This window comes from Erinaceus europaeus, chromosome 11 (assembly GCF_950295315.1).
Source record: "Erinaceus europaeus chromosome 11, mEriEur2.1, whole genome shotgun sequence".
NCBI lineage: Eukaryota > Metazoa > Chordata > Mammalia > Eulipotyphla > Erinaceidae > Erinaceus > Erinaceus europaeus.
The window spans coordinates 76,299,239-76,311,456 of NC_080172.1; the positions used below are offsets into that span (position 1 = coordinate 76,299,239).

At 42.9% G+C, this 12,218-nt stretch overlaps 1 protein-coding gene across 1 annotated transcript in view; it reads right to left on the reverse strand.

Annotated features, from left to right (window-relative positions):
- Positions 1-12,218, reverse strand: part of ABCA4 (ATP binding cassette subfamily A member 4) — a 169,824-nt gene that overhangs the window by 65,934 nt on the left and 91,672 nt on the right. Inside the window, exons 17-20 of the mRNA XM_016193540.2 lie at positions 10,127-10,192; positions 5,945-6,034; positions 3,937-4,111; positions 2,095-2,226 (exon numbers count right to left, since the gene is read on the reverse strand). Of these exons, the coding sequence (XP_016049026.2) occupies positions 2,095-2,226; positions 3,937-4,111; positions 5,945-6,034; positions 10,127-10,192 (463 nt within the window). The remainder of the gene's footprint in view (positions 1-2,094; positions 2,227-3,936; positions 4,112-5,944; positions 6,035-10,126; positions 10,193-12,218) is intronic.

A 12,218-nucleotide genomic window follows, 5' to 3' on the forward strand; every position in this document is an offset into this window, starting at 1 on the left:
AGCTTTTTCAAATAGAATGAGAGAGACAGACTGACAGAATTCTCCTTGGTATAGGGAGAGGGTTAGACTCAATCCTGGGTCACATGCATGACAAAGCAGCTATCCTCCCAGGTGGGTTATCTTGCAGGCTCTATTTTCTTTTTTAAATATATATTTCTCTCTTTTATCTTCTTTTCCCTTTTTTATGACTATGTATAACACTTTTAAGGTAAGAAGTTAAAGTTTTAGGATAAAGCAACTATAAAACCTCCTCAAGAGCCAGTTTTCAGTGCCTAGATGAAGAAGGGAAAAGGAACAGTAGTTTCATCTTTTGGCTGTCTGACAGAGTGACCAGGGCTAAGCAAGAGGCCCTAACATCAGTCTCCTAGTCACAGAGGAGCAACATCGCTTTCTGAGAGGGGTGACCTTAGTTCTGAGTGGTTTAAGGAGCAGAGCTTCACTTCCATGTTCTCAGGGAAACCTTACAAAAGATTATTTTTATTTATTCTTAAGAGAAAGAACCAAGGGCACATAAAAGAAAAAGACTTATGGGGCTGAGCAGTGACACATCAGGTTAAGTGCACATAGTGCAAAGTGCAAGAACCTGTGCTAGGATCCTGGTTTGAGCCCCTGGCTTCCCACCTGCGTGGGGGTCACTTCACAAGTGTTGAAGCAGATACACAGGTGTCTGATCTCTCTCCCTTTCTTTCTCTCCTTCCCCTCTCAATTTCTCTCTGTTCTATCTGATAAAAATGAAAAATGGCCACTAGGAGCAGTGGATTCATAGTGCAGGCACTGAGCCCCTGAGGGTAAAAAAAAAAAAAAAAAGATTCATTGGGTCAAGTGGTGGTACACCTAGTTGAATGCACACACCAGCATATACAAGGACCTAGGTTCAAATTCCCAGTCCCTACCTTCAGGGGAGAAGCTTTGAGAGGTAAGGCAGTGCTGCAGGTATCTCTCTATCTCCCCACCCCTCTCATTTTCTCTCTGTCCTATTAAAATTAAAATCAATTAATTAAAAATATGTATTCATTGGTGGGGTTGTCTGTCCAGGGAAGTCTGACCGGCATCCTGCTAGCATCTGGAACCTGGTGGCTGAAAAGAGAGTTAACGTACAAGACCAAACAAACTGTTGATCAGTCATGAGCTTAAAGGCTGGAATAGTTCAGTTGAAGTGTTGAGGAGTACTCCAATGTGTCCTGGAGCCCCACTTCCCCAAAGCCCCACCATACTAGGGAAAGAGAGAGAGAGGCTGGGAGTATGCATCGACCTGTCAACGCCCATGTTCGGAGGGGAAGCAATTACAGAAGCCAGACCTTCCACCTTCTGCATCCCACAATGACCTTGGGTCCATACTCCCAGAGGGTTAAAGACTAGGAAAGTTATCAGGGGAGGGGAAGGGAGGGATTACGGAGTTCTGGTGGTGGGAATTGTGTGGAGTTGTACCCTTCTTATCCTATGGTTTTGTCAATGTTTCCTTTTTATAAATAAATAAAAAAAATATGGGAGTCGGGCAGTAGCGCAGTGGGTTAAGCGCATGTGGTGCAAAGCACAAGGACTGGCATAAGGATGCCGGTTCGAGTCCCCAGCTCCCCACCTGCAGGGGAGTCGCTTCACAAGTGGTGAAGCAGGTCTGCAAGTGTCTCTCTTTCTGCCCTCCTCGTTGTCTTCCCCGCCTCTCTCCATTTCTCTCTGTCCTATCTAACAACGACAACATCAATAACAACAATAATAACTACAACAATAGTAAAAAACAAAACAAAACAGGGGCAACAAAAATAAATATAAAAATAAAATAAATAAATATAAAAAATATGTATTCATTTATAAGAAAATCAGAGCATCACTTTGGCATATGTAGTGCCAGGGACTGAATTTAGGGCCTCATGCATGCAAGTCTATTCCTCTACCCACTGTGAAAACTTCTGGGCTGCATCAGGGACACTTCATACTACATGCAGGACAAAGACCCTGAACAAGAGGATCTCAAACAGCAGTACTGCCATATGTCTCCACAGCTGGCCTCAAGCTGGGCTCTAGAGAGCAGCAGGGTGCTGCTGCTGGGGAAGGAGGTAAGGGGCTGTGGAGGGTCTCAAGTCCTGTCGTACTTACTGGTGGAACAGGATGTTGTGCTGCGGACACATGCCAAGGCTCTGCCGGACTTCATCCAGGCTGGTTTCAATGTCTTTACCCCCAATGAGCACAGTCCCTGATGTTGGCGGCAACAGACCTGTCAGGATGGACCTGTCAAACATCAATGGCAGGACAGATGGCTAAGAGAGTGACTTAGGCAGAAACCCCAGTTCCAGGGCCAACGAGGCCCCTCATAGTGATTCCTGACACTGCCTCTCAACTGAGCCCGAGCCGCAGGGATCAACAGTTCCCCATAAAGGGGACATACTGAAACCCCAGTATGTAGGGCTAGGCTCTAGGCAGATGACTGCATCTGCCTTCCTGCTTCTACTTACTTCCCAGTGCTTCCTAGAAGACATTAATGGACTTCCAAGATTCTCAACTGCAAACATTCACTTGGAACAGAAGGCCTCTCTCCAACTCAGTCATCACAACTCTTGGCACCTGAGAGGCTCAATAAAAGGTGTTTAGTGCGTGGGTCAGTGCTTTGCCTCATGCCACTCTTACCAAGCCCTGCATAAGCTCTTGGCTATGAGAAGCCTAGCAATATGAGTTGAGTAACTGATTGAAGCCATATGTGGGAATTAACACCAAAAACTTCATCTTTGGATTCAAAATATAACAAACCCAATCACAATGTTGGCTTTTGTTTTGTTTTGTAAACTGAGAAATAATGACACCCATCTCTTAGGGTCATGGTGAGGGTAGCTGAGTTAGGATCTGCAAAGCACTGAGAACAGTGTCAGCATAAGAACTGAAAACATTACAATTTTTATTCAATACTGTGTTTCAACACCCCAGGGAAATTGCATCTCAATATAGATGAAGTAATGTATTTGCCTTTGAGAAGCCCTGAGGTCCTGGAGGGAACTCTGGACTCTAACCATATTAGCTAACTAGGAAAGGAATCAGATGGATTTCTTGCTGCCCCGCCCAGCTCTGAGTTCAGATACCATCTCAATCTATCTAACTTGTTCTTAGAAACTGAAATCGCTGTTGATCAACCACTAGAGGGAAACAGAACCAAACAAAATGGCACCATCCTCACATTCCATTCACACAGAACCGCCCTCAGAGAACATTCCGATGTAGGGTGTACACTGCTGTTCCTTCCTGGGGCTCTGGAAGAGTGTTGATCACATGGGCTCCCTACTCCCAGAATGGCCTCTGCAGGAACTTGGGAAACTAGCTGGTCTGGCTCTCAGCAGATGGCGCTTAGGTCTCTTAGAGAAGCTGGGGAGCTTCCTCAGCTGGGTCTTCATTCTCCCCACACATGACCTGCAATTGCTATACTGTTTCCCCACAACCTCTAGAGACCACACCCTTTTCACTTCCTCCAGAAGGACCACCAGTCCTCACAGATAGGAAAGGAATGCTCTTTGAAAGCAAGTAGCATTCTACAGACCCAGGGCATGTAAATATCACCATCATCCGTGATAGAAACCACAGAAAGGATCAGGACAGGAGGCCAGGCTCTCAAAGTCAGACTCAACACACACTGTGGGATGGCCTGGTTCTAACCCCTAATCAAACATTACGAATGGGAATGAGTGACCCTGGAAAATTCACTCCAGTTCTCTGCATGCCCACTTCCCCAGCACACAAACTTACCATACCTGCCTCTCCAACTTCTTATGAAGAGCAAATAAAACAATTATGTGTGTGAGCTCTGCATACTGGAGCATGCCTTGGACACAAATACAGCTTATATTTGTCCCTGAGATCCAGGAGGAAGGAGGAAATAATAGCTAATAGGAGAAGAATTGAGACAGGAAATGATGGGATAGAAAGGCCATTCGTTTTCTTTGCCCAAAGACTCACAAAGTGGTGGTTTTCCCTGCTCCATTGTGACCCAGGAACGCAGTGATCTGGTTCTCATAGAAGGTGATGTTAAGGTGGTCTACAGCTGGCCGACCATAAGGCTCAAAAATCTTTACTAGATTCTTCACACACACGCCAGGGACCAAGCCTGGGAGTTCACGTTCAAAGAAGGAGTCTTGCAGGAGAAAAAAAAAAAAAAAAGCATGAAGCAAATATGACTTCAATGTACACATTCCCCAAGGTGTTTTCTTCATATCACCATCTTTTCTTGTCATAGCTTGAACTATGCTCTCTGTCAGGAGACTATAGAGCAATATTGGCATCCAGAGTATCCAACATCCAGTGAGTAGTCGCAATGTGCCAGATTTCAAGTGCTCTCTATGCATTACTCCACTTTGCCCTATAGCAGCTGAAGGGTGAAATAGACAGTAGACAATATTTTTTCCTAATTCTATGGATGAGGAAATCTAAGACACAGAGATAATACATGTCCAGTACAGGTCACATAATCCATGAGTGACAGAGCTGGAATTCAAGCCTGGGAGCTCTCATTGTCTCCATAGAGAACAAGCCCTAAACTCTTGTCCCTGACACTTGTTTTCAACAATTGTGGGGGGCATTTCCTTGTGGATTTCTGGTAGTAGTCCAGGGGCTTCGTCTTCCCCAAATATTTTCTATGTCCACTCCCAGGATTGCCATTCTCCTTGCCATCTTGCCTCAAAAATTCAGAGTCAACTTTGACTAAAGATGACTAGCTGCTCCTCAGAATTCCAGAGATTCTCTGACTGGGAGGGAGAGTCCATCCTGCCTCATCACCATGTCTTAGATTCAGTCCCTTTGCATTTCTATTCCTATAGTCTCTTGTCCAATAAGGTCCACTTCCCTTGGTCTCTAATATTTACCTACCTCGGTTTACCCCACTGAGCACCACTTACCTTGTTGTCTCAACGCTGTAGTTTTGAGCACTTAATCCTAGTGATTTTGTGTCTCCTGGCCACACCAGTAGTTGAGGTGGGACTAGCTCCCAAGCCCCTGATTTGGGCCTTGGAATTTTACTTTGGGAGGAATTAACTGTTGACTTCAAACCAGTTCTTTGAGGATCCTCGTTGGGGGGTCACTGACCTCAGTTTTGTGAAATGTTATTTGGGATAGGACAGGCCCTCTCATGTAATATCAAACAAAATCTAGAAAGCATGGTGCCTTTCTAAGCCCATAGTGAAGACAAGAACATTTTAGCAGCCACAGAGAAATGCATATGTCTACAAGATGGAGAACACAGGGAAATGTATTGAATGGGCTAGGAGAGAAGGCATGGGTGGCAAAAGCCAGGGAAATACAAGCCCAGTCCCTCATTTCAGGAATTACTAGGTAACTTTCACAGTCAGGAAAGTCAGACTGCTCAGGACTTGAATGAATGGACTCTTAGATGTGCAAACCATAAATGAAGTGTGGTAAGCCCCACTAGATTCTTTCCCCGTGTGCAAAGAAGCATTTATTTTTGTCTTTCCTTATATCTCATATCCGCTTTGAGACCAGCGACCCAAGTTATTGTTCTTGCTAAATCCTCGGAAGTCAGCACATTTGTGCTGTTCACTTGGGATTTGCCTAACAAGGGTACAAACACACCACATACTTGGGATTTGCTTTCTCCAGGAAATATGTGTTAATGTCTGGCTGGACCATTCTTTCTGCACACGTGCAGCTGGACCCTTGAGAAGCTATCAAGTTTAACCCTTGTCAACAGAGTCAGTTCCCTGGGTTTCATTTTACCCTAGTTCTGAGGTGCTTTGCTCTGACCCATTACAGTGTTCATGTCATCTTTTTCCTCCTCTATGCATTCTTGAAGAAAAAAGATGACTTACTCACTTTCTGAGAGAGTGAGATCAGTGTACTATTCCAGTGTAAGCGGTACTGGGGATCGAACGTGGGTTATCTTGTATGCAAGTTTCTCACTCTCCACACTGAGTCACCTCTCCAGGTGTTCTGCATTCTCTACTGAGCTTTTTACCCTTTATTCCTTCTGGGTGTTCTGAGTCTTCCATTTCCTCTGTTATAGGTTCAGTCTTCTCCAGGGCCCTTTCTTCTCTAGTTGAACACCCTGCACCAATCAGAAGCCACTATTACTCCTGGTGAACTCTGAGAACAAGTAAAGGCAGGAAAGAAAGGGAGACGTAGGGGGAGGGGAGAGAGCCGGAAAACACCATAAAACCTTCTCCCCATATCTGGGAAGCACAGCTTCCTCAGAAAGACACGTCAGCATTCTCTGAGCTCAGCCTCTGACCTATGGGCCTGTGAGGTTCTGAAAGTGACCAGGGCTCCAGTGGGCCTGGTTGCACAATCTTTGCTGAGCCCACAGGAGTTTCACCTTATCCTGTTAATATGCTGAGAAGGCCCACTAGGTTAGAAGCTGTGATTAAAAAATAAAGTTTACAATGCCCGTACTGAATTTGAAATGGGTTACTTTTTTTTTTAGCTCACCAAAAGTCCTTCTCACTATAATCTAAGACACGTTGAAGTCATGGTATAAATCCATTCAAGTAAATACCCATTCAAGACATGCTCAAGTAGAAGTCCATTCAAGGTGGCCAGCTTAAACAACAGATTAAGAAAGGACTGGGGGCTGGGAGGTGGTGGAACTGACTGAGCTCGCATGTTACAATGTGTAAGGACCTAGGTTCAAGCCCCTAATCCACATCTGATGAGGGAAAGCTTCAGGACTGGCAAAGCAGTGCTGCAGATCTCTCTCTCTCTCTTCACTTTATCCTTCTCTATCTTAGCCTTCCCTCTTGATTTCTCTCTGTTTCTATCCAATGAGTAAATAAATATAAATATTGAAGAGAGAGAGAGAGAGAGAGAGAGAGAGAGAGAGAGAAAGGACTGATCTGAAGTGTTCATTTAGGTAATTTGAGGTTTATTCTAGAGTGAAGTCTGGTTCAGGCATAGGCCTGCACAATTGTGAAGTATGGTGCAAAGCACACACACACACACACACACACACACACACACACACACACACACACACACACACAGACTGCTTTTTTGTAAACTTGGCATTTGGTTTAAAAGGACATCAGGACATCCTGGAAGGGGAAGAGAAGAAAAAGAGCACAGCAGCCAGAAAGAACAGCAAAGGGCAGGAGGAAAGCACTGAGGTTATTTGTCTGAGCCAAGTATCTAGCTAAAGGCTCTGGCCTCAAGGACACATATGTGCACAGGATAAGGTTTATAAGGCAGCAGCCAACTGTAAGCCTCCCTCTGTCCATTCCACCTTTTGTAGTCTTGCAGGCTGTATGGTGGAAAGGCGAGTAAAGAGTCTGGTGGTTGGGGGGGGGCACTATTTCTAATGCTTCCACTTCTGTTTCCTGAAGGATTTTAAACCTATATTCCATGATTCCTTTGTTCACATTACTAGCTATCTTTATTATACTAATGTGATAAACTAGTAGGGGGGAATATTCTAAATAGTTTAGTCATAGCAATGAGTTCCTTGCCAAGAAGTCTATGTTCCAGTTCCAAAATTTATACCAAGTGACCAACATGACTTTGAACAAGATACTGGAGGATTCCTGGGTTCCATTTCTTTCTCTGTGAAACAAGTGGGGTAGATGGAAAATTTCAAATCTTTTTTAATTTCAGAGACTTGGGAATCTATTTCAGTTCAGTCTATGAGACAGGTATATACATGCTTGGCTTCTGTCAGCAAAAATAAATGTGAAAAATGTGGGGAAAATGTGGGATTCCTTTTTGAAGGCACACACTTCACCCCCACACACACTTGTTTTAATTCTTTTTCTTCTAAAGAGGCAGAGTACCTGCTGAAATTTTAGAGAAAAAAATTACTCATGAGTCTTATATGCTTTTAAGTTAGAAATATCCCAGGAATACACGTTTGTGTAAAAATTCCTGTTTATAGGGCTAGGTACATCCAGTTGAGGGCACATTTTACCATGTGCAAATACCTGGGTTCAAGTTACCAGTCCCCATTTGCAGAGGGAAAGCTTCACAAGTGAAGCAATGTTGTAGTTCCCTCTCCCTCTCTCTCCTCCCAGCTCTCCTCTCAATTTCTCTCTTCCTATCAAAAAAAAAAAAAAATACACTTAAACAAAAACAAACACCCGACAATATTTCTGTTTATGATGGCTTATAACTCTACTACTGCAGAGATGTAAAAGTTTATAGACAAGACAAACCAACATAATGGAAAAATACTGAGCTGTTGAAATGTTATTTGTCTGAGCTATTAGAAGGAAAAAAAAAAACAAGAAAAAAAAATCCCACCCAAACCCTTTGAAGGCCCCAAGCTAATCCCCTGGAGAAAACAAATATCTATCTTAGTGTCTAAAGGACAACTCTGGCCCAGGCCCAATAATACAAAGCAAGAGCAGGTCGGTGAGGGAAAGTATTTCCTTGACTTCCAGAACCTATCACTTCCAAGAGGAGTCCCCGCCTTTCTATTCTGGAATTTCTTTACCTTCTCCTAACTCTAATTTCTTTACTTCTCCTAACTTTCTATTCTGGAATTTCTTTACCTTCTCCTAACTCAAAAAGGAATATATGGCATTTCGAGAATTTTCTTTTGGTCTCCTTCGTTGCTCAGTTATTCATTTATTTAATTGTCATTAAATAAATTGTTATTGCTGGGGTTTGGTGCCTGCATGATTCCACTACCCCTAGCAGTCCTGGAGCCTGGCTTCCTCAGCGCCCCGCCACACTAGGGAAAGAGAGAGACAGGTTGAGAGTATGAGTCGACCTGTCAACACTCATGTTCAGCGGGGAAGCAATTACAGAAGCCAGACCTTCCACCTTCTGCATCCCATAATGACCCTGGGTCCATACTCCCAGAGGGTTAAAGAAGAGGAAAGCTGTCAGGTGAGGGGATGGGATACGGAGTTCTAGTGGTGGGAATTGTGTGGAGTTGTACCCCTCTTATCCTATGGTTTTTGTCAGTGTTTCCTTTTTATAAATAAGAATTAAAGGGAAGATGGGTCCTGATGTTGGGGTAACTTGGAACATTGCTACACATGACCACAGAATGTGATCTATAGGGATGCAGAGGTCACATAGGCTCCTAAGCTGAATATGGGCCCCAGATCAGATCAAATTGATGGGGTTTACAGTCAACAATATTTATACACCTTTCCCATATTAGGGAGCTACTCTCTTCTCTGATCCAGCTTTCTGGTCCTTTTGCCAGCCATGACATCATCTCCCCAGACAATAACTAGGATCCACCTGCATATCAGATTTCAGGCTCAGGAAACAAACAAACAAACAAACAAACAAAAAACCTAGTATAGCCACAGGCCTTTTGGAATATAACTAAAATATGCCTACTAGCTATCTACAAAACGGAGCCCCCCCACACACACACACACAACTCATCTGCACTACTCCAGTCTTTAGGTTCATGATTAGTCAACAACTTGTTTGGCTTTATATGTTAACTCTCTTTTCAGCCAGATGCTACTATGATGCCAACAAGACTTCACTGGACAGACAACCCCACCAATGTGTCCTGGAATTCTGATTCCTCAGAACCCCACCTCACTAGGGAAAGAGAGGGACAGGTTGAGAGTATGGATGGACCTATCAATGCCCATGTTCAGCAGGGAAGCAATTATAAAAGCCAGACCTTCTGCATTCTGCATCCCACAATGACCTTGGGTCCATACTCCCAGAGGGTCAAAGAATAGGAAAGCTATTGGGGGAGGGGATGGGATATGGAGATCTGGTGGCAGGAATTGTGTGGAGTTGTACCCCTCTTATCCTATGGTTTTGTCAGTCCTTTTTATAAATAAAATTAAAAAAAAATAGGGAGGCAGTAGAAAACAGCACGTTTCCTTCTAGATTCCCTGGACCTTTTTGCATGAAACTGAGAAGTTACAGCTACGCTGAAGTGGTTTGATCTTCTTTTATGAAGACAACTGAACCCACTGGGAACAATCAGTGTAGGACACTATGGCTTATCTGAGCTCAGCCACTCACCCTGACCTAGTGATTCAAAAAAGTTGGGATCCTAAGGCTGTGACGCTGCATGCACCTCCAGACTGACGCAGGACCTTCACAGGCAGCTGACTGATTAGACGACAGAACCACTTCTATAATCCATGCACAGTTGACACATCCTCTGCATAGCCAAAGGAAGTAATTTTAGACAGTAAAGCCTTTTGTTTAATTTTCAATAACTCACCTTCACCACCCATCCAATAGGACTCTTGTAGAAGGAAGTACCAAGGAAGTGGGGTTCCATAGTCCCCTAAAATAGACAGGAAAGTAGAAAGAAAAAGTCTAAGTATCCATTTCTTATCACATTTCTAAAAGGTCATGAATTTATCTATCTGAACCTCAAATTATAACTATGAATATCTTTAAAAATATTCACTGATTAACTTATGAGAAAGAGAGAGCCAGAACATCATTCTGGCCAATGAAATTTCAGGGATGGAACTAGGAACCTCACGCTTGAAAGTCTGGTGTTTCCCAGGCGGCACATTAACTATGGATATTTATAGTTCATAAACAGTTGCACAGCCAGCTATCCACGGGCTACTACAAAGACTGCTTTATCCAATATATATTTTTTTCTTTTAACCAGAGCATGGCTCAACTTTGGTTTATGTTGGGAAGGGGTAGATAGCATAATGGTTATGCAAAGAGACTCTCATGCCTAGGGCTCTGAAGTCCCAGGTTCAATCCCCCGCACCTCAATAAGCCAGAGCTGTGTAGTGCTCTGGTGTTTCTCTGTCTCTCTCTCTCTGCATCTCTCTCAAAAATAAAATAAATAAAATACTTAAAACAACAACAACAACAAAACTTTGGTTTATGTTATGCCATGGATTAACCTGAGATTTTTGGTACCTTGGCATGAAAGTCTGTAGCATAAACTGCTATGCTATTTCCCTTGGTCTTCATCACGTTTTAATGCAAAGGGTCATCTTTTCAGGGAGGAACTAGCAACATTAAGACTAGCAATTGTGTATTGCACCAAAGTAAAAAGACTCTGGGGTGGGGGGATGGCTTCAGGTTCTGGAACATAATGGCAGAGGAGGACCTAGTGGGGGTTGAATTGTTATGTGGAAACTGGGAAATGTTACGCATATACAAACTACTGTATTTTACTGTTGACTGTAAACCATTAATCCCCCCAATAAAGAAATCTTAAAAAAGGACTAGCAAGCTTGGTTAACACTAGTTTTATAAATGTCATTTCATTAAGGAATTAAATCATCCCTTTCTTCAACATCTTCCCAGTGATGATCACTGACATTTGTTGTATGTTTTCTGTGGCATTACTGTAAGCACTTGCTTAAACCATTTAATCCCCAAACTAAACCTAGGAGATCAGAAACTTTATTATTCATGAGGATAAGGAAACTGAAGTTCACTGGTTCTGAATCATCTGCTGCAGGCCACGACTAATTTAACTAGTATAGGAGGTGTAAGCATCTCAATATGGTTAATCTGGTTCTAAGACCACACAGATGTTAACTGCTTCATTCTACTGGATTTATCTGGGCTTCAAGGAAAAGACTCCCGAATTTTTGGACCCAATTCATTTAGCAAGCCTTGCTCTCTGTGAAATAATGATGATTTTGGACAACACCTTTGCTTATTTAATAGATATCCTGTTTCACAGTTACTGCTTTTCCAAATCAGGCCTGGGTCTGTCTTTTTCACTCCTTGACCCAGTGAAACAGAAAACACTGAGGCTGAGAAAGGCCAAATTGATCTCTCAAAATAATCACTATGGGATGACTGGTGTCCCCACCCCCTTAAAAAGGGCATGCTGAATCATATAAAATGTATTTGGTTTTGATTCCTACTTCTAGGCACAGAGTTTCTAAAATTCTTGGAATTTCCTAAGTGATAAAGAGTGCTTTCTATTATTCACAATGAGTCTCTCAACCACACCTGAGCTTAAACGAATGAGGTGATTCATGGTGTGTGTGTGTGTGTGCAGATATTTCATGATGATGGCTGGTCACCAGAAAGATTGAATATATGAAGGGAAGATAGAAACTTTCAGGCCCACCTTTGGGGAAGGGAATGGAGACTGAGGTTTTATTTAGTATTCTTTTTATTTTATTTATTTTATTTTTTTCATCTTTCTTTCTTTCTTTTCTTTTCTTTTTTTTTTTTTTTTTGCCTCCAGGGTTATTGCTGGGCTTGGTGCCTGCACTATGAAGCCACTGCTCCTGGAAGCTATTTTTTCCATTTTGTTGCCCTTGTTGTTTATCATTGTTGTTACTATTATTGTTGTTATTGCTGTTGTTTTTTTTGGA